Below are 22,468 nucleotides of genomic sequence, written 5' to 3'. Positions count from 1 at the left end.
ACATTTTGCAAGTTGTTGAAATCATCCTATGTATAAAATTCAGTAATGTTTTAAAAATCAACTATTACAACAAGGGCTTTATCATTATTAAAAATTCATGACAAATACTTCTTTTAATGGTTACACAATATTCAAGAATATGGGTGGACCATAATTTGCTTCCCCTTTCTCTCCCTGTTGAATATCTACATTATTTCTAGATTGACTTTTGATTAAAGGTGGCGAAAAAAATATACACATCAATCTTTGAGACCTTCTGAAACTAAATGACAGTAAAAGAATTTTGTGTTTGTTTTGGCACAAACTGTCAAGGATGAAGAGAACAAAAGAAGAAAAAATACAACAGCAAAATTGTGAAAGCTGGAAGGCAGATAGACAAGTGATACCTGACTTAGGCGACCAGAAAAAGCTGAACCTAAAGCCAGTGATGCAGAAATCTAAGATGTAATTCAATTTAAGTTTCAGAACCCACAAAAGGCACGGGCATTGACAGCACTGGATGTAGGGGTGAAGGTGGAGCTAAAAGCTGTCTGAATCTACAGTCAGGTGACAGACAGCCCTTCCCCACTCTGGCAGGAGACAGGAGGCTTCCCTTCAGGGGCTAAAACAAAGGGTCCTGGGTCTGGAGGACAGTTGAGGGCAGTTTGCTGTAATGAAAATAGGAGGATAAATGAAAATTCACAAACATAATGTTGAGGCACCTGCCCCAAGCGTTCTGTGTTCACTCAGCTCCCAGAATCCCGGCAGCCACGTTCCCTCTACACGGGCATATGGAACAGTCTATGGTGGGAGAGTGGACCAGTCTGAGCCCAAAGACCCAAAGAAACTACCATCAGGGATTTTGCAGGTGAAAGCCCAGTCAGATCACCTGACTGAGGATCACAGTGGATGAGCCCCTCACCAAGGCACAGACTTCTCCGGAGGCTTTTACTATGCCTTTCAAGGAGGCATGTGGTAGAGTGGGGCCCAAGGACGGTGAAACACAACTTAATAAATCTTGTCTGGTCAAGACAGAAACAAAAAATGAGGGGCTTACAGTAAGGGAAACACTTCATTTGTTTAAGAGGAACATTTTCGAAAAGACTGATTAAAAAATGCAATTGCTCCTTTTACTCAAGTGGAACTTGAAAAAGAAATGATGTTGATTTAGTCGTTATTACTGCTTTCCTTTGTCACATAGGTTTATTTGTTCATTTCAGATAAACTGATTTTTTCTCCTTCTTTGGGTCCTGGTGATATGCTATCCCAGCTCAAAGTTGGCTGAAAAGTCTCCTATCTGGGACTTCTCTGGTGGTGCAGTGGTTAAGAATTTGCCTGCCAATGTAGGGGACACGGGTTTGAGCCCTGGTCCCGTGAGATCCCACATGCCGCAGAGCAACTAAGCCCAGTGTGCCACAACTACTGAGCCCGCGTGCCACAGCTACTGAAGCCCATGCGCCTAGAGCCCGTGCTCCACAACTGAAGAGTAGCCCCCACTCGCCGCAACTAGAGAAAGCCCGTGCACAACAACGAAGACCCAACGCAGCCAAAAATAAATAAATAAACTTATATTTTAAAAAAAGAAATTAAAAACTTAACAGAGAACTGGAAAACCCAACAGAAGGGTTGGAAGGTACACGTGAAGACATTTCTAGAAAAACATACAAAAAGGAGAAAAGCAAAGAAAGAAGTAAATATAGAGTTCAGGAAACATGTGATCCAGCACAAGAAAGGGGGAAAGGAAAGGTTGATGGAGAAAAGGGATCCCCAGACAGTGGTGGTGCAGCAGGTCTGGGGAGCGACCAGGTGAGAGGGAGCAGGTCAGAAGCTGTGAAAGATTTGTTCAGGAAGACTGGTAGAATTCCTAATCTGTTTCAATGCATGGAGGGGACATTTACATACCTGGAGGAATTTTGAGGATTAAGTGCTAAGTACATAAAAATTAAGCAAATTTTTAAAAGGAAAAAAATGTGCAGGAAGTAGAATTTAATATGGCATGTTCGTTTGCTAGGGCTGCCATAACAAAGTATCGCAGCCTGGGTGGCTTAAACAACAGAAATTGATTTCCTCACAGTTCTGGAGGCTAGAAGTCCAAGATCAAGGTGTCGGGAATGTTGATTTCTTCTGCAGCCTTTGGTTTGTAGATGGCCATCTCCTTCCTGTCTTCAGATGTTCTTCCCTCTGTGTCTGTCTGTGTCAAAATTTCCTTTTATGAGGATATCAGTTACACTGAATTAGGGCCCAACCACATGACTTCCTTTTACTTTAATTACCTCTTTAAAGGCCCTATCTCCAAATACAGTCACATTCTGAGGTACTGGGAATTAGGACTTCAACAGGAATTTGTGGGAGGAGCACACAATTCAGCCCATAACACATGGTCAGCTGTGAATACTATTTTCTGCTCATAATAATGTGGCCATAAAAGGCAAGGTCTGAATATTGGTCCAAATTTACAATGCAAGTATATTAGGAGAATGGAAAAATACAGGAACAGACCAGAAATGCATTTGTGTGTGTGTGTGTGTGTGTGTGTGTGTGTGTGTGTGTGTGTGTGTGTGAGAGAGAGAGAGAGACAGAGACAGAGACAGAGACAGAGACAGAGACACTGAGAGAGGAAAGAAGAATGATGATGAGGTGAGAGAAATCTAAATCTTCCTCTTTCCTATGGACAAATGCTGAATATAAAAAAAGAATAGCAATTTTTGTTATTTAGAAATAGTGTTTATAAGTGGCTGCCTCTGGAGCAGTAAATTGTTACGTAAGTGGGCCAGGAATTTCTATTTTTCATAGCCAGCCTTGTGGAACCATTTGATATTTTAAAACTGTGCATGGGGCTTCCCTGGTGGTGCAATGGTTGAGAGTCCGCCTGCCGATGCAGGGGACACGGGTTTGTGCCCCGGTCCGGGAAGATCCCACATGCCGTGGAGCGGCTGTGCCCGTGAGCCATGGCCACTAAGCCTGCGCATCCGGAGCCTGTGCTACGCAACAGGAGAGGCCACAACAGTGAGAGGCCCGTGTACCGCAAAAAAAAAAAAACCAAAAAACCAAAAAACTGTGCATGTATAAACATAAAAAGTGGACTGATCAAAATAATAATATATAATATTGTGATAAATATCTTTGTACAGTATGTATTTTCACAATTTCAGATGATCCCATTTCCTGAAATGGAATTCCTGGGTCTAAGAATTATAACATTTTTTAATGTTCTTGATATCCATTTTTAAATAGCTCCTGAAAAAAAATCTGTACCACTTTACACTGAGAGCAAGGCACTTGAGAGCACAGATACCTCCCCAAATCCCATCATGTACTTTGTTTTAACAGCTTTATTTTATTTTATTTTTGCGGTACGCGGGCCTCCCACAGTTGTGGCCTCTCCCGTTGCGGAGCACAGGCTCCGGACGCGCAGGCTCAGCGGCCATGGCTCACGGGCCCAGCCGCTCCACGGCATGTGGGATCTTCCCAGACCAGGGCACGAACCCATGTCCCCTGCATCGGCAGGCGGACTCTCAACCACTGCGCCACCAGGGAAGCCCTTAACGGCTTTATTGAAGTTAATGAACATACAGTAAACTATACATAAGTAAAGTGTACCCTTTGATAAATTTTGACATATATTTGTCAAATCTATATATATATATGTGAAATGAAACTATCACCACCACCAAAATAGAGAACACATCCATCACTCCCAAAAGTCTCCTCCTATATAGACACTCCCTCCTTCCCACCCACTCCTCCTCCCCTACCAGTTTCCCCACTTGCTGTCACTTGTTTGCATTTTCCAGAATTTTATTGAAATAAAATCTTGCAGTACATAATCCTTTTTGGCCTGGTTCATCTCAGTTGGCATAAGGACTTTGAGGTTCGTCCACGTTTTGCATGTATGAATAGTCTGAACCTTTTACTGCAAATTAGGATTTCAATGTATGGATATACCAAATTTGTTTACTCAGTGACCTGTCGATGAACACTTAGGTCATCTCCAGTTTCGAGTAATTAAAGTAAAGCTGCTATGAACATTGTGTACTAATCTAACATATGCTTTCATTTCTCTTATGTAAAAACCTAGGAGTGGGTTGGGTCTAATGGGATGTGAATATTTAATGTTTTAAAAAACAGCCAAAGAGTCTTCCAAAGTGGTATACATTTTACATCCCTACTGTGTGCAAGTTCCTTTGTTTCATGTTATCCCTACCGTGGAAGAGTTCCAGTTGCTCCATATTATTGTCAATATTAGGTATGGTTGGTCTTTTTAATTTTAGGAATGTTAATAGATACGTGGTATTCTCTCATTGTGGTTTTAATTTGCATTTCCCTAATGCATAATGATGTTGAACATCTTTTCATGAACTTATTTTCTATCCATATATCTTCTTTAGTGAAATGTCTATTCAAATCTTTAAAAACAGAACTAGCTTTATCTATATTATTATTGAGTTGTGTGAGTACTTTACCTTCTGGACACACGTTCTTTATCAGACAGGAGATTTGCAAGTATTTTCTCCTTGTCTGTGGCTTGTCTTTTCATTCTCTCAGAGTTGAAAAGCAGTAATTCATAATTTTAACAAAGTCCCGTTTTTCTTTTATGGATTGTGCTTTCAGTGTCATACCTAAGAAATCTTTGGCTAATTCAAGGCGACAAAGTTTTTCTAGGTTTCCTTCCAGAATGTTTATAGTTTTAGATGTTATGGTCTATGACCTATATTTGAGTTAATTTTTATATATGGTGCAAGGTATGGGTCAAATTTTTTGCATATGAATATCCTTTGTACCTTTTCTCATTTATTGATATATAAAAATGGATATATTTTTGCATTCTCTGTGTTGTTCCATTGATCTAAGTGTCCATCTTTATGCCAGTGCCACACTGTCTTGACTATTGTAGCTTTATAATAAGTCTTGAAATCAGGTAGTGTAAGACCATCAACTTCCTTCTTTTTAAAGCTCTTTTTTTACAGCTATTTTAGGTCCTGCACATATTCTGTCAGCTTTGCTCACTGATATTTCATATTTTTCTTGCTGTTGTAAATGGTATTATTTTAATTTCAGCTTCCAATTATCCACTGATAGATCATATGAATACCAGTTTTTTGGTATGTAACTCTTCTTTTACAGTTGTTTCAGATAGAAGTGTAAATAAATTCAATCATTCTTACTCCATCTTGGCCAGAAGCAGAACTCATCAATGTAGGTTTTATTTGGCTTGTAGGTAGGGTAAGCCCTGTCATTTAGCACTATTCTCTGGTTGGAAGGTCATGGAATGTACTGGAATGTATGGAAATCACGGGGAAAGAAAGAGCATTCCAATCAAAGAGATCCAAATTAAAAGTAACTTTACCTTTCCATATCTGAAGTTTACAAGTTGGATACAATGGACACCAGTGGCCTCTTTTAGGCTATGTTCTCTGATTCAACATTCCAGCAATGTTCCCTCAATTTTAAAGTAGCATTACACACAGATGGAGACTTTGAGTTGAAGGTCTAGGCCCAGTCTCCTGGGTCTTGCCTTTCTGCTTGTTACCCTATTTCCCAGGTTGCTATATTGCTCTCATAATCTCTAGTTCGCAAACAAGAGATAAATGTGGATAAGTGCGTGGTATGTGTTCTGGCTTCCTGCCCCCATCCCCACTCAAATATCTTTTATAAGCTTAGATATTTATATGTGTTTTGGAACAATTTATCAAGCAATAATTTTTGGTCCTCACAATTGAAAGGGTTAAGGGGAGCTAGAAGCTTTGCAATGGTGTACTTTTGCGTTATTTATTAACATTGTCAAGTTGACAAATTGACATGTCTTTAGTGGTTGTACAGAGAGAAGCTACTGGTCTCACAGCAATTTTCTGGCAAGAAAACTCCAGAATGTTATTTTCCTAGTGTATGGGTATTTAATATTTCCATTTATGTCTTCGTAAACTACTTCTTAACTGTCTGGCCTATTTATCTGGAGCTCATCCAAGTGAGAGTCATTGTTACTGCAAGGACTATTTACCTACAGCAACCAGGGAATTAGAGAAAACTCATCCCGGAATAAATGGGTAGTAAGTCACTTTGTGGCCTTTTCCTCCCTCTTCAACTCCCTCACCCGCCATTCCTTTGTTAAATAGATGAAGTTGGAAAACAGTGAATGTCTACAGCAGGATGTGCGCGTCTGGAGGTGTGGACATGCAAAGGGAAGGCCAAGATCTTTTCATCTATGTTCACTTATGGGATGGGGATGAGAGCAAATGGGTATTTTGGTTATTTGCATAATAGCTTCTGGTCTTTCTTATCCCCAATTGGTGGAACCATCTCCTTCTCTCCTATGTTACAAAATAATACACAGACCTCGAGGACACACTTAATGGTTAGGGGGATAAATGCTGGCATCAAAATGTGCTTGTGCGGAATTCCCTGGCAGTCCAGTGGTTAGGACTCAGTGCTCTCACTGCCGGGGCCCTGGGTTCAATCCCTCGTGGGGGAACTAAGATCCCGCAAGTCGTACCGTGTGGCAAAAAGAAAAAAATGTGCTTGTGAATGACACTCGCCGTGTCAGCAGGTTTGTGAATGCACAGATTGAGTCACAGGTGTGGAAGGAAAGCACACTAGCATCTATTATGAGAGCTGCTCCCCATTTCTAGAAACAAAAGCCTACTTTTGTTTTCTCACCAAAATTACCTCTATTTCCATACAATTCTGAGTTTTTAACATCTCCCTTGCTTCACACTTAAAGCTTGTGGCCTCAAAACTGGGTGGAACAAGCATGTGGAAAGGGAGCATTGTTTTCTCTTTTAACACCATGTCAACGGCTACAAAAGATCTCTTTTGATTGTAAGTGACTTAAATATGTAAACATTTGGGCTTGTAGTGATTTGTGCCTTTTCAACTAAGCAGAATGCTAAAAACAAAAAGCCAACATGGAGGCAGCATCTTCTGACAGCCAGTTCAGGGACCACAGACTTGGCAAGAACTTCGGCAGTCAAAAACATCCAGCCTTTGCCAACCCAGAAGCTTTGGATCAATCCCACGCCGCACAGCTTCCTTGTAGTATGACAAAGCCTAGCACTCACCCTCCATATTATACTTGACAAACAATCTCTTTTCTTTGCCAAGTTAACAATACCATAACCTAGCCAAAGAGTTCTTCCAGTACACCTGACTCTTAAAGGTGTGGCGTTCATGCAATTTAAATTTCAAAAGCCTGAAACTTGGCAATTCCTGATATGCCTCATACATCTTTTTCTTTCTTTCCCTTTCTTTCTTTCTTTCTTTCTCTCTCTCTCCTTCCTTCCTTCCCTCCTTCCTTCCCTCTCTCCTTCTTTCTGTCCTTCTTTCCTTCCTTCCCTCTTCACTCTCTCCCTCCCTTCCTTTCTCTTCCTCCTCTCTCCCTCTTTCTTTCTTTCTTTTTACGTGCTTTTCAAGATAATTTAGTTGGCAAGAAGAAAAATAACCATCTTACTCACAAGCCTATGGTCCCCATTTGACCCCAAAACAAGACTCAATAAAAGAGAATTGTGAGTGAAACTTCTCAGGCTTTTGTTCGTTACCTGGGGTCAGGCGCCATCGAATGACCCAATGTTCTGGTTGCTGAGGGAAAGCCATTTCTTCCGGGGCACAGTCAGCTCAAGGATGTTTTGTTGAGGCTCCCAACCAAGGTTCCCATAGTGACACCCATCAAGGATACAGCACCTGCCCGGCTGGTACTAAGGCGAGAACGGCCAAATGCTGGGCCCTCGCAGACACTGTCAGGTGATACCAAGCCCGCTCTCATCGCTTTCCATTCCCTCCCTTTCTTTTATTTGACAAATGCATCACAATTATTTGGCCTAGAGAGAGTCTTCATGTAGAAAACCTATTCTAATTTTCTTTGCTTAAAGAGAGCTTCAGGCAAACGTATGATGAACGTGGAGGGTTTTAAATAACCAATAGATGCTTGTGTTGAGGTAGTTTTACAATCTGTCAATAGGACAGTGCTAACCACACACAAATAAGCAGCAGGACGGTTTTTTCCCACTGAACTTGTGAGCAGGGTTGCATGACATGTAGGTTCCTCTGTGCTCTGTTCTAACTGGGAAGCTCGTCTGACAGAAAGAGTGAACCTCTTTGTTAGAAAAAGTCTTAATTCTTGATATCAATCTCCTCACCCCCCTTGCCTACCTTTTGATCTATCTTTCATTTTATGTAATGAGACGTCCTGGATTTTTACATCGGTTAAGGGCCATTTCCCAAGAGACAAAGACGGCACACTGTTGAAGAAAAGCATTTTCGAATTCCACATATATTCAGCCTTGACAGCAGACACGGGAAAAGTGTCTAAAGAAGAGAGAACAGCGTAGGACTAGCGTTTTTTTCTTTGAAACTAGATTTAGCCCTGAAAAGCAATCATTATGTGGATGAGAGGGATGGAAAAGAGAACCAGGAACCAGAGGATTCTGTAACGGGTGTGACTGAGGGAGTCTCCCTAAGATAAGTTTATGGCTTGAGTCTCAGATAGTTGAACTTGCAGGAACAAAGCATGTGTGCGGTCTAAAGATATAGACTGTGCTTAGTTTTCATTCATGACTTATTTTGTTTAAATACAGCCCCATCAGACAGGGGGGATGAGAATGGGCCTCTGAGATTTACCATCTATCTGTTCACTGATTTGGAATCTGCTGGACAGAAAAGTGGTGGGAGCGGGGCACAAAATCCTCTCATCAGAAATATAAACTCGGGCTTCCCTGGTGGCGCAGTGGTTAAGAATCTGCCTGCCGATGCAGGGGATATGGGTTCGAGCCCCGGCCTGGGAAGATCCCACATGCCATGGAGCAACTAAGCCCGTGCGCAACAACTACTGAGCCTGCGCTCTAGAGCCGGCGAGCCACAACTACTGAGCCCACGCGCCACAACTACCGAAGCCCGCACGCCTAGAGCCTGTACTCTGCAACAAGAGAAGCCACCGCAATAAGCAGCCTGTGCACTGTAACAAAGAGTGGCCCCGACTCGCCACAACTAGAGAAAGCCTGCACACAGCAACCAATGCAGCCCAAAATTAACTAATTAATTAATTTTAAAAAAAGAAATATAAACTTGTTTCATAGAAAGAGCACAAAGCAACAGCAGCAGTGAATGCCCACAAGTGCCTTTCCTCTTGCCTTCAGAACAGACAAGGTATTGTACCCCATAGTGGTTGGTCCAGTCTTTGGTTTCATGGTTTTCTGCTCCTTTGGCCAGAACACTGGCCGGTCCTTTTCAGAAGTTGTAATTATCACACATTTTGCCTTTAGGGCATGAAGGGCCAAAGAAGCTTCAAGACTGGAAATTGTGGGTTTGCAAACAGCAGACCACGGGGTTCAGCTTTCAGGTTTATACCATCCACCAGCAACTGATCTATTCTCTTCAGAAACACGGAAGTGAACCCAATGACTCCCTCTGCGTTCCTATCAAAACTTTTAAACAACAACAACTTGATCGCACCCTTCTCCCAGAAGGAACTCTGCACATGAAAGACATAAAGCGTTTCACAGAGCAGAACATTCTTTGAAAACTCAGGGTAGAAGAAAGCACTTGCTTAAGGAACTTAATTTAGAGAAACAGTGTAGCCTGGACGGGGCTGCCTGAGTTCAAAGGCACCGCTTTTAATCCCAAACCACTTTAATTTTACTTAACTTTTCTTTCTTTCTGGGTGACTAACCTGGAAACTTCTACTCATCTCCTGCCAAGTAATTTTTCTGAAGAAGGTGGATACTTTACAAGATTCATAGCCAGGAGCCCTCTGTCAGGAATGCTGGTGGTACGGTTTTGTGTCGATAAAAACAGAGGCACAAGGAAAGTGGGTCATTGTGATTTGCGTGTGGAACAGACTCAGTCTCCGGCAAGTCTGCTCCGACTGGAAGCAATAAGGCGCTGGGCCTTCCTTAAGTTTGGAAATGGAATGCCTCTGGCAGCCCATGATCTTGGAGAGGGGAGCTGAGTGTTTTCATAGCTGGGATTTTGTGTTAGTGGAACAGGTAGAATGTCAACTGTTGTGAGGAAAGTCAACCAGTTCGCACACATGCAGCTGGAGAGAAAGCTCAGCTTCAGATGTCATTAAACGTGTTGGTGGATGAACAAGAAGGCGGCAGAAATGGCCTCTCGCAGCCAAGAAGCCGGTGGTTACTGGGAAAATCGCGGTAGCACAATTCTTCTTGTTTTCACTGCTAGGACAAGGTAGGACATTCTTTCAGACTTTCACACTGAGGGATTTTTCCTATGACCCATTTCGGAGTTAAAGAACTTATAAAATGGCTACGCCTGATACCTTCCACAGAAGTAACTTCTTGCAAACAGCAAACAGTGAGATGGGCTGGCCTTTATTGGCAGGCCTATCTTCATAAAATGAATGGTGAGAATCACATTTATTATTGTGATCATCCTAATAATGAACACAGACCAATTGTACAGTCATTTACGTTCTTGGTATTTATTCTCTAGGGGGAAGCCATGGACTGATTAAGATGATTGTACCCTCTCCTTTTTGTGACTTCCAGTCTGTTCATTACTTATTTTTGAGGGACCAGAATATTAGTATTAATTGGCTCTGATAGAGTGTTCCACAAGAGTTAAGAAAAAAGCGTATAATCTGGTTTATTAAATGTTGTATGGACATTATTTAGTGTACTCTCCTTTAAGGCTGGCACTATTGAATATTAACTGAAAATCAACTAGCAAATAAACCATCTTAACATGGCATAATCATGAGCCAGTCAAGAAAATATATCACCTCACACCCATTAGGATGGCTACTATCGAAAAAGTCACAGACATAGAGAACAAACGTACGGATACCAAGAGGGAAGCGGGGCTACTATCGAAAAACTCACAGACCTAGAGAACAAACGTACGGATACCAAGAGGGAAGCGGGGCTACTATCGAAAAAGTCACAGACGTAGAGAACAAACGTATGGATACCAAGGGGGAAGCAGGGCTACTATTGAAAAAGTCACAGACGTAGAGAACAAACGTACGGATACCAAGGGGGAAGCGGGGGCTTCTATCAAAAATGTCACAGACGTAGAAAACAAACATATGGATACCAAGGGGGAAGTGGGGGGTGATGAACTGGGAGATTGGGATTGACATATATACACTACGGATACTATGTATAAAACAGATAACTAATGAGAACCTACTGTACAGCACAGGAAACTACTCGGTGCTCTGTGGTGACCTAAATGGGAAAGAAATCCAAAAAAGAGGGGATATACGTATATGTATAGCTGATTCACTGTGCTGTGCAGCAGAAACTAACACACTATTGTAAAGCAACTATACTCCAATAAAAATTTTAAAAAAAAAAGAAAAAGTCAGAAAATCACTGTTGGCAAGGATGTGGAGAAACTGGAAAACATGCATTGTTGGTGGGAATATAAAATGGTACAACTGCTAGGGAAAACAGCTCCTCAAAATATTAAAAACAGAATTAGCACATAATTCAACAATTCTACTTCTGGGTATATACCCAGAAGAATTGAGAGCAGAGTCTCAAAGAGTTATTTGTACACCCATGTTCATAGCAGAATTATTCACAATAGCCAAAAGGTGGAACCAACCCAAATGTCTACTGATGAATGAAAAAATAAACACAATGTGTTATATACATATAATGGGATATTATTCAGCCTTAAATAGGAAGGAAATTCCGACATATGCTACAATATGGATGAAACTTGAAGACATCATGCTAAGTGAAATAAGCCAGCGACAGAAAGACACATACTGTATGATTCAACTTACATGAAGGACCTAGAGTAGTCAAATTCAGAGAGACGGAAAGTGGAATTGTGGTTGCCAGAGGCTGGAAGGAAGGGGGAATGGGGAGTTGTTTAACGGGTACAGAGTTTCAACTGGGGAAGATGAAAAGGTTCTGGAGATAGTTGTACAACAGTGTGAATGTATTTAATGCCACTGAACCATACACTTAAAAATGGTTAAACGTGTAAATTTTATGTTACATATAGTTCTTCAGAATAAAAAATAAATAAAATATTAGATCAGGAAGTTACCTTAAAAAAAAAAGAAGTATAAAGTGGGGGTAACAGATACCTGATGCTGCCTTCAGTAGACATATTCTCTTATATCCTGTTAAATCATCATTTCCTGTCTGCTCCAGGAGCCAAGGAAGCTTTCTGGGGGTGTGTTTTAAATTAGTTCAGGCCCACACTTTCCCTTACCCCTTGTCTGAGAAAGAATTCACTGCTCCCCTGTCCTTCCCCACCCCTCCCTCCTTCCATACATCCTCACCTTTGCGGTAGGGGTCAACAAGAGAAATCTAGAACCATTCGGTTGTATGTCCATATAAAATGGTGTTAACAAGCTGTCTTTTATCACCTCGGTAGAAGAACTATGGAGAGGGAAATGAAAGGCGCAGGGAAGGATGGTATCGGAAAACTCTAGAACCTCGAGCTGATTTTGCCCCAAAGGCTTTGTATCAAATTATCACGATGACCCTGTGATCAAGAGACAGGTGAAGACTTCCCAGGGGAAGGAGCTTTAACGTTAAGGGGAGCTTAATGACAGTTTAGTTTGCTTTCAGGTAAGAGCTGTCCCTGGGAAATGTGGTTATGTGGGATTCAAGATAGTTTTGGCCCAGGTGGGGTGTTGCTGTTGTTGTTTTTTCTCCTTTTGTTTCAAAGGAAATTACGCAGACTAAGAGATAACTGAATTGTTTCCTTACCCCTCACCAAATCTACCCTTCACTGAATGTCAGGATTCAAGCCACTGCCGATTTGGGGAGGAAGTCAAACCCCGGACATCATTCTGGCTTTGAGAGCAGTGCTTGCGGTCCACTTCTAAACCTTCTCTAGATACGTTTTCACATTCCATATTGAACAGAGATGAGGGCCCTGTGCTCTTTACACTAGAGCCAGGGCAATCGATGCGCCGGCGTCAAGGGCTACCTCTGCAGACTGAGAAGATGAGACCCCCTCTTGCACACCCACGAAGAGACGCAGAATGTAGTTCTGCTTTGAGAAACATCCTTGAACTAACTCGTCTCTCTCTATCCCTCCAAGCTTCCGCAGGTTCACTCGATCCAACAGTGTGACGACGGCCGTGCAGGCCGACCTGGACTTCCACGATAACCTGGAGAACTCTCTGGAGTCTATAGAGGACAATTCATGCCCCGGCCCGGTGGCCAGACAGTTCTCCCGGGACGCCAGCACCTCCACGGTCAGCATCCAGGGCTCAGGAAACCACTACCACGCCTGCGCGGCCGACGAGGACTTCGATGCGGATTTCGACCCTTCCATTCTGCCGCCCCCAGACCCCTGGATTGACTCAATCACCGAAGACCCCCTGGAGGCCGTGCAGAGGTCAGTGTGCCACCGGGACGGCCACTGGTTTCTGAAGCTTCTCCAGGCGGAGCGGGACCGCATGGAAGGGTGGTGTCAGCAGATGGAGAGAGAAGAGCGCGAGAACAGCCTGCCCGAGGACAGTAAGTGCGGCGCAGCGCCTGCGCACGCTCCCCCGGGGCCGGGTCCCCGGGGCCGGGGAGGGGATGCTTTCATAGCGCTGGGCAAGCCGTGCAGGTCCCCACCCCAAACGGGAACGTGTGGAAGAGCTGGGCGGTTCGGGCCGAGTCCACACACCCCTGGTGCCCAATAAAGACAAGCCCCCCCACCCCACCCCACCCCCACACACACACGCCAGGCAGCTGTAACACCTTCTCTACCTCTGCCTCCGCGACCTCCACCTCTGGACCAACGTGGGGTGGACTCATGCTTCCGACACGGTTTCTTTTCCCCAAGATGCTCCCGCAGGGAATGAACAGAAATTCTAAATAGTTTCAAGATCCCCAGATACGCGTGCCTTGGGCATTTATAATCTTACAGGTGTATTACTTTCATTAATATACAGGATTAAAACAAGGCCTGTCGTGTCTAGGCCTGTAGACGCCAAGCTTATTGACATCCTTGGACCTGGTTAGCCCGCACTTTCCCCCTTAGGTTTTAGGAAGGCAAACCTTCAGCCGCTAAAGCAATTAACCCAATTTAATGGGTTAAAGTAAATGATCAAATAAAGGATGGTTAAGTTAAATAAATAACGGAGACTCCGCACACCGTTCTTTTCAGACTTGGACTTTTAACAACGATTCCTATTAACAGTTGACAAAGAAGTTGCCAGATTACTGCAGTCGGTTGCACATTAATAACAATTTTGAAATTGGAATAGCATTTATAATCAGTGTGTATTTCATTGTTGCGTGTTTACTTCCCTCCGAAAAACGATTATTAAATGAATGGTGGATCTTCCAACCGATGATATTTTTGAATCAGAGAAATTCAGTGGTAGGCATCAAAGCCTGCCTTCATTTTTGTGTGGGAACCACCTGGAAGAGTATTAGCGTGATGTGGTTTTAGACCTTTTTTTTTTTTTTTTTTTTGCGGTATGCGGGCCTCTCACTGCTGTGGCCTCTCCCGTTGCGGAGCACAGGCTCCGGACGCGCAGGCTCAGCGGCCATGGCTCACGGGCCCAGCCGCTCCGCGGCATGTGGGATCCTCCCGGACCGGGGCACGAACCCGTGTCCCCTGCATCGGCAGGCGGACTCTCAACCACTGCGCCACCAGGGAAGCCCTAGACCTATTTTTAAAATCATTTAACTTTTTATTGTGAACATTTAAAAACACTTGCAAAAGTAGAGAGTTTACTGTAGTGAACCCCCATATTCCCATCACCCAGCTCAACTACTGGCTGGTCTCATCTTCCCCCACTTGTCATCATTTTCGCCAAAGGATCTTAAAGAAAATCCAACGCATCCCGTCACTTCGCTACGTATCTCTGATAAGGGCTTTATGTATACATATATAACCATCGTGCATTGTCATCCCTAACAAAAACAATAATAATTTCTTAATAATTAGATGGAGAGCTTTCTGTAAATCATGTTCAGTTGACTTACTAAGCGAACCAAACTAATTGTGTCCGGGAGCAGTGAGTTTTCCGTAAAAGAAGTACTTTTGTGAGAATGGAGACTGGAAAATGAGAGTTTGCAGGTTGTGGGATTTCCACTCTGTGTCTTGCTCACAGCTCTTCTCTGCTTTTTCTTGCTTCTGACCCCTATCCACCCGCTGACTAACTTATTTGTTGCCTTTCTGAGCAGGTTAGAAAATCCATCAATGGGTTTCTGTAACGTTCCTTTTGTTCTTGCACGTTATGAGTGCAAACAACTTAGCAGTGGAAACGTAAACCTCCTTGACACTTGACCCCACCGTTGGTGCCGCTGCAGGCTCACGCAGGTGTGGGTCCACAGGGAGAATATGCTCTGTGCCTAAGTGACAGGGGTGCGAAGCACAGCCCGGCAGCAGTGGGCGGGGGAAGTTTTCCGTAAGAAATTCTTAGCGGTTGCATCTTCTTATTCTCCTTTCCCCGTGGGTATACCCGAAGGCTAGTAGCTTTTCCTGGGAAAAATGCCCATGTCTAGGGAGCAGTGGCCTCGGGTGCACAGCTCAACAGGGCAAGCTGTCTTGCAGATTTTAGTTCATGCAATGCATGGATTCGAACTTGTTCTAGCTTCGCTGCTTGGCTTCCAATAAGACCTGGGGAAGCTGCTCATCTGGTGTTTTCTTTTAATCTGATGTTTTCTTCCCATCTGAGACTAGATCTACTTCTCTCAACCCAGCTTTATAATGATGCGTGGGGATAGTCATTGTATACATATTTAGAAAAGTCTTCCTTAACAGTTAAGGAGCTATGAAAACAAGTCAATGTATTTTGATACCAGCACATATATTTGGAAGGTGAGAACCTTGTTAGAAAATCAGGTTCTCATCCTGTGTTTGAGATGAAAGAGAAGCATATTTGTAGCTTGAACGTGAAGGAACTGCTCATTCATTCACTGTCCCAGAATTTTACTGCAGATGTTATTTGCAATATTGATTTATAAATAGGACTTATAAACCTATTCCATATGAAGGTATTTTGTTATAACAAGATTTGTTCTAATAATAATTTGCTGTCTTTGTACACGAAGGTGCCGCTGTCCCACCGTGAATAAGCCGCCTTCTTAAGGACGCTGTCTTTAGAGTAGTGATACATTTTCTCAAGTCTGCCTCTGTTTTACGAGGTCGCTGCCTGAGGGCGGTGGTGGGGTGTGAAGGTCATGGCTGCAGAACAGACAAAGATAACTGAGGGTGGGAGTATTTCTGGTGCTTTGCTTAAAGTATTCAACTGAGTAAATTAATCTTAGATGACAAGTATGCAATGAGACCCGCTGCACTGGGGAGTGAGTCTCCCTGTGTAGTTTGAAACATATTTCGATATCAGAGCCCCCTTTTTCTAAGTTAAAAAAAAAATTACACACAACACCAATAAATATAATAGGAAGAACGGTGAAGCTCTTTGATGAGGGCCTGGAGTCCTATCTGCTCAGCCTCTACCACTCTCTGGACAGAGTCCCTAGAAACCCTCCCTGCCACCAAAAAAAATCCCAGGATTCCTAGAATAGTTTGAAAGCCAATGGTCTATAGTGAAAAGTCCAACTTACTAATTTTTTTAAATACAATTTTATAACTTTAGATCAAACAGCTAACACAAAGATCAGAGGTAGATGCCTTGCCTACATGTTGTTTTAAATGTACAAAACTGATTCAGATTAGAAACATCTATTTGTGTAAGCCTATCTAACCTACAAAAGTGGCTCTTCCTTCAAATCTCAGCTTGGGCCTCACCTTCTAGAAGTCTTTGCAGAATGCATCCCTTCAGGCTGAGTTGGGTGTGCCTCCCTGGTGCTTCTGTAATAGCCTGCACATTTGTCTATCAGGTATTTCCAACTTTATTTGATGATAATCTATGTATCTCTCTCCTCCACTGAAAAGTGAGGTCTGAGGACCGAAATTACTCTCGTCTCATTCATCTTCATATCCGCTGCCCCTCTGACGGTTCTTGGCACAGAGGAGGGGATCAGTGAATATGTATTTGAGTCCTGGGACTATTTTGGAAATACTGTTTTACAAAAGTATTTTCCTTAGCAAACTCTTTCTTCCTAAGTAGTTACAAAATATTCAACAGGTAGTTCACAGCTCTTGTTGCCAAAAGCTAGAAGGGGAGGTCCCTTGCGAGGTAGGGAGCGCTGCTTGATCAGAACAGAGATTTGGCCGAGACACGAGCACCTGCCACAGAGAGGCTAGAAAGGACTTGTGTGTCGGTCAGCTGCGTGAGCTAGATGAACCCGCGTGTCCCTTCCAGCTCTTGGGACGCGATTCCATCCCATAAGCACTTGAAAGCTTTCTCTATCTTTCATGCCCTGGATGGTACAAAACAGAAGCTTCCACCCACTAGCATTCCAGAATTCTAAACAGCGCAGAGGTACACACACATGCCCGGTCAAAGAGTCGCCAATTTCAAATGAGGCGAATGGAAATCAGTGAGCATCTGACCAGAAAGCCGGGAGGAAGGGAGACTATAAACCCCGCGAAAGAGCATCTATCTTGTCCTTACAGTCCCCTGGGCCATGGGCTACAGGCTTTGACAGGTGTTGTTTTATTTGCCCTCACAACAGCTCTCTGGCAGTCCCTCCTCCAAGGTCACACAACACAGAAGCGCCTGATGGAACAGATACAACACGAATAACATTTGACAAGATAATGATACTTTGTGTGTGCTTGGCTGCTCTAAAGCTCTGCGTACATATCTGTCCCTGCTTCCTTGGCAACCACAGTCCTGTTCTGATAAGTGGGCCTGGAGCTGCAGAGGGCCTTTGTTTTTACTAATTCTCTCATTTAACCTTTGCTTTTTTTATAAGGGGGGGCGAGTGGTAAGGAGGAGGGGCCAATCCCGTTTGGCAGGCATAGCCAATGTCTGAGTAACCAGCTTAAAAAGAAAAAGTCTGTGTAACTCAGAAAAATACATTTGATAAATGGGTCAAACGCAGATCTGTCTCTTGGCCAGGCCACCTTATGTGTCCTTTGGGTCCTAGATAGGAAGGTCTCTCTTCAGGGTACATGACGACGGTTGGCTCCGTGACAGATACCTCCCGGGAGAGCTGGTCTTCGTCCTCGGTAGGGAAAGATAAGGATAGGGTGGAAGAAAGGCACGAGTCTAACCACACCTGCTTAATTTATTTCGTGGGGCCCCGGAATTATTCCAAATTTTCAATATTTTTAAACGTTTGGGTGACTGCTTAATGCCTCTGAACTTAAAAACTTAAAACACTTAAAAACTGTTAAAATGGTAGATCTCACGTACATTTTACCACACACACAGAAACATCCACCCCACTGCCCCCCAAAAAGAGTCTGCAGCAGCTGAAGGTAGATGGGTCAGGCTTGCCGTCTTCACGTCCAGAGTTATTCATCACGCTTATAAGAATGTAAGGTATTTTGTTAAGTACCTTCCTGAATTCAAAATACAACATTTGGGTGGGGGGAGAAGTTAGGAAGAGAGCTCATCTGCTCAATGGGAGCCTGAGGTTCAGATCTGGGGCATGTGGTGGTTGCCATCACCTTTCTCTATCACAGAGTTGAAGAAAAAAAAAAAAAAGCCATCCAGTCTTCAGGAATTATTCAGTGATCACTTATTTTATGCTGCGATCATCCTGATTCTGACCGCTGCTTCCTAGGGATCTTGTCTGTGGCCTTCCAGGACTGGAAAACACTGCTTTCCCCCAAACTGGACAAAGTGCTCAAGGAAGCGCAGAGAGAAAACCAGCACTCGCGGTCACCTCCAGCCAGCTTTCCAAAAGTCCATCTATAAATTCTTTGGGTGTGTGGGTCTATTGTTTTCCCTGCGAAAATAAAAGCAGCGCGAGGACTTTAGTTCTTGGGTGAAACCTTCCTCCCTAACAGTCGATGGTAGGTTTTTGGCTCCATAACAGAAGAAGGGAAATCTGCAGTGAGCGAGGTTTCCTCGCGGCCGGGGCAGCTGACAGAACATTCCCGCAGCTCTCGAAGTAAACCGATCCGAGCCTGTCTCAGACAATGGGGCCTTGTGTGAAACAGCTGTCTCGGGGAGATGGCTCGGTGCTGTTGCCCGGGGCCTGCCTGTTACAGAGATCCGTCTGGTATTATCTGACTGGGACGAAACGCCCAGATGGAGCGCAGGGCTCCCACCAGGAATGCGGTCCAGCACCGATGGCTCGAAACACGGGCTCGGGTTTCAGTGGCCCCAGGATGAAATACTGGTTGATTGTGCTTGGAAATCTAGCAGTGCCTCCTGAATTGTGGGCAACTTATATGTGGAATTTTCAGGCTTTATCTGAAACGAACTGATAAACCCAAAGCGTGTGCGGGATGGAGGCAGATTAATTCCACTTTAATTTTGCCCTGTAATAGCATCCCCGTTAGTGAAACTTGGCCTTGAGTCCCCCAGAAGGCCTGGGAGCCTTGGCAGCGAACGTGGGGCTGGTAACGAAACCCGAAATGGGGTTTGCCCGGTTTCAGGTTGAGTTATGGGAAGCTGTGCACCGTCAGCGCTGCGACCGTTGATGGGTGCTATGCCCAGGGTCTCTGCAGCCTGAGGCCTGGTGGGTGGGTGTCAGGCAGAGGAATGCTCTGTGATTTCCTCAGCTCAGTTGCCTCAAGCCTTGTGTGCTCCTAAGCGGGGCAAGGTGGGTGCATCCTAGCTCCTTCCTGTTTTATTCTCATCTTTCTTTTGCAATGACCTGCAAAATGTCCCTCCCCACCCCCATGCCCCAAGACACACACGCACACACGCACACACACACATACGCACACACACTGCATACTCTCTTTTTTTAAGGTCTGGCCAACCTGAAATTAGTGACCAGGAAGCGACAGGAACGAAAAGAAAACTGTGTGCAATGTGCCTTCTGTTTAACCTTCTAGAACGCTGGCTGCATTTTGCTTTGCACAGCACTGAGCACAAGGAGAAAGGTGTTGGTGCTGGAAGGTCATCTCCGAGCATCCCTTCTGTGGGTGTGTTTCACTGGGAGTGGTCTGAGGCTGAGGGGCACGGAGGCGAGGAGAGGTGACGATGGGCAGAGGGAAGACAGGGTGCCTGGAAGCAGCTCTCCAGGTCCCTGGGCCACTGCTGTTCCCTTTATGCCAGACACTTGTACATTGTAGAGAGGCAGAGATTGCAGAGAGAGGGCCTGACTCGTGGAGCACGGTCCCCGATCACTTTCTCTAACAATAACCAATTTCTGTGAAAGATCATTGCAATGGCCTTCAAATGCAGTATTTAATCCTTCCATATTCCCAACTCATTAACTCATTTCATCTCATTCAGCTTTCAAAGGCTCAGAAACTGTATTTATCTATGTGACGTAGATGCTGTTACTATTTCACGGCTGATGTAAATGGAGATATGGCTTGAAGCGTAACCATCTTTTATGAGTGAGACCCCTGGAGTGTGGACTGGGGAAAAAACATGAGCTGAATTTTTGCAAACTTGCTCTTTACAAACAAAATAATATTTCCCCCATGGTTTAGCCCCGTGGAAGCTCTGGTTTTAGTCCATGGGATAATTTCTACTTGAGAATTCTATTCTTTATTCATTCGCTTTTAATAAATTCATAAATTCGTCATTCTTTGTTCATTTAAGTTTTGGCTCCTTTAAGGGAAAAAAAAAGTGCTCTTGTTACATTCAGAGCAGCCCTTGTCAGCCAGGAGTGAAACAAATCCATGTTTTCTGTGGAGACCTTTTTATTGACAACAGCTCTGGATCACAAATGTGTTTGAGAAGCAGCTGGGCAGTTGGTTGGAGACATTCTTTTCCACGAGGACAAACTCGTGAATTAAAATGTCTCCACTTGGATAATCCCGACTTGAAATCACACAGATTCGGTCTGACAAATCCACATGACTTTGGAGTAAGTGGGTGGATCCACTTTTTAAAAAATTCCTTTTTCCTCCTCACTCCTAAAGTCTACAACATTCCCCCGCGGGGTGGGGAGGCCAGGTGAGCAAAAAGTCAAAAGTTGAGGACAGGGAGGTTTAATTCACCCACAACCTCGTTCAACTTTTCCCAAATGGCTTGGTTCTTCCAGCCTGAGTCAGCACAGCTAGTATTATAAATAGAAAACCAAGAGGAAGAATAGCCCCACCAAGACTATCTTAGCCAATTAATCAGTCAAGACTGTAAGGAAAAAGGGGTGCTAGGCAGGGTAAAACCTTAAAGAAGCAGAATCTTAGGCCTGGAATCTTGCCGTTAATTAACTTTTCTGGTTAACATAGAGTTTATTGATGAGTCAGTTCACTTCAAAACCTCTTCCAACAGGATCATTGGGAGTTACATCGGCACAGTCTATGCCATGCCTGCTGGTAAAGTCAGACATATAAATAGATGGTGCTGGAAAGAATGCGGAGAGGGCAGAGACAGAGCTGTGCACGGAAATTTGAGGAGCAAAGCGAGGGAGAGGTGAAAGGGGATAGGTCTTTCTGGAGGATGCACACCTGTGCACAGGGGGCGGGGCCAGTGTGGGGCGGGGCCAGTGTGGGAGCCAAGGCAGGAGGCACCCCAGCTCAGTGTTTAGCCTGAGCAAAGGCACTGCGGAGAGACCAGGTTTTGGATTTGGGAAACTGGGGGCCCAAGGCACTGAGAGAGTGGGCAGAGGTGAAGCTGGACGGGTGGGCCATTGAAGGGAGTTTCCCGCTTATCCCAGGGATGACAGGGGAGCATGGAAAAGTTTTAAGCGTGAGAATTATATGAGATAAGAAGACCCTCCAGTTAATAGGACCAAACCTCCAAACTGGCCATGGAGGGAGAATATTCATGCTGTGGAGGGGGTGATGGAGCCTTGTAGCCCTAATCATGAGCAACCAGGGACTCCTGAGAGGAATGTGGATGTGGGGAGACAAGAGGTGTCGAGGGGTTGCTCAGACGTGCTGCACGAAGGGTTGGTATACACCAGAGTTACAGATTTGAGCAAAATAAACCTATTTTACAGAATAGCTGAACCCAGGAGCATGGATGGGATCACTCGAGGGGACTAAGGGAAGGGGGCTCAGGACCAAGTTTTGTGTTCAACATTCTCGAGGTGGAGGGAAGCAGAGGTCAGGGCCAGAGAGCACTGTGGGTGCCCAGGGGGCTGAGATTCCTTTGTGCCAAACGCAGAGGTCCAGGAGGGGGGAGGGGAGGGGAGAGCCAGACCACAGGGAGGGGGGACCCTGGGAGCTGAGGATGTAGAGAGAGCAAAGGAGTCTGCCCTTTGGAGAATCCAGCTTAAGGGAATGTATTGGTATGCTCCGGCTGCCATAACAAAGTACCACCCGTGGCCTCAGCAACAGAAATCTCTTTTCTCACAGCTTTGTGGGCTAGAAGGTTGAGCTCAAGGTGCCCGTTTGTCCCTAGGCCTCTCCCCTTGGCCTGGTCTTCCCTCTGTGTGTATCTACATCCTGATCCCATTGTCTTAGAAGAACACCAGTTATGTTGGGTGAGGACTCACCCTAATGACCGCGCTTTAACTTAATTACCGATGTAAAGGCCCTGGTCCACATACAGTCACGGTTGGAGGACTTGGATGTTAGGACTTCAACAGATGAATCTGGGAGGACACAATTCAGCCTATAACAGGGGAGAAGAGGAATT

The 22,468-nt window shown here is 44.4% G+C and overlaps 1 protein-coding gene across 12 annotated transcripts in view; it reads left to right on the top strand.

Moving 5' to 3' along the window:
• Positions 1-22,468, top strand: part of DLGAP1 (DLG associated protein 1) — a 320,739-nt gene that overhangs the window by 282,610 nt on the left and 15,661 nt on the right. For all 12 annotated transcript variants that reach the window (XM_060120890.1, XM_060120889.1, XM_060120900.1 and 9 more), the window contains one exon: positions 12,997-13,418. In XM_060120890.1, coding sequence (XP_059976873.1) covers positions 12,997-13,418 — 422 coding nt within the window. The remainder of the gene's footprint in view (positions 1-12,996; positions 13,419-22,468) is intronic.

This window comes from Lagenorhynchus albirostris, chromosome 14 (genome assembly GCF_949774975.1).
Source record: "Lagenorhynchus albirostris chromosome 14, mLagAlb1.1, whole genome shotgun sequence".
NCBI lineage: Eukaryota > Metazoa > Chordata > Mammalia > Artiodactyla > Delphinidae > Lagenorhynchus > Lagenorhynchus albirostris.
Note: the sequence above shows the minus strand (reverse complement) of the source record. Positions and strands in the feature narration are given on the sequence as shown.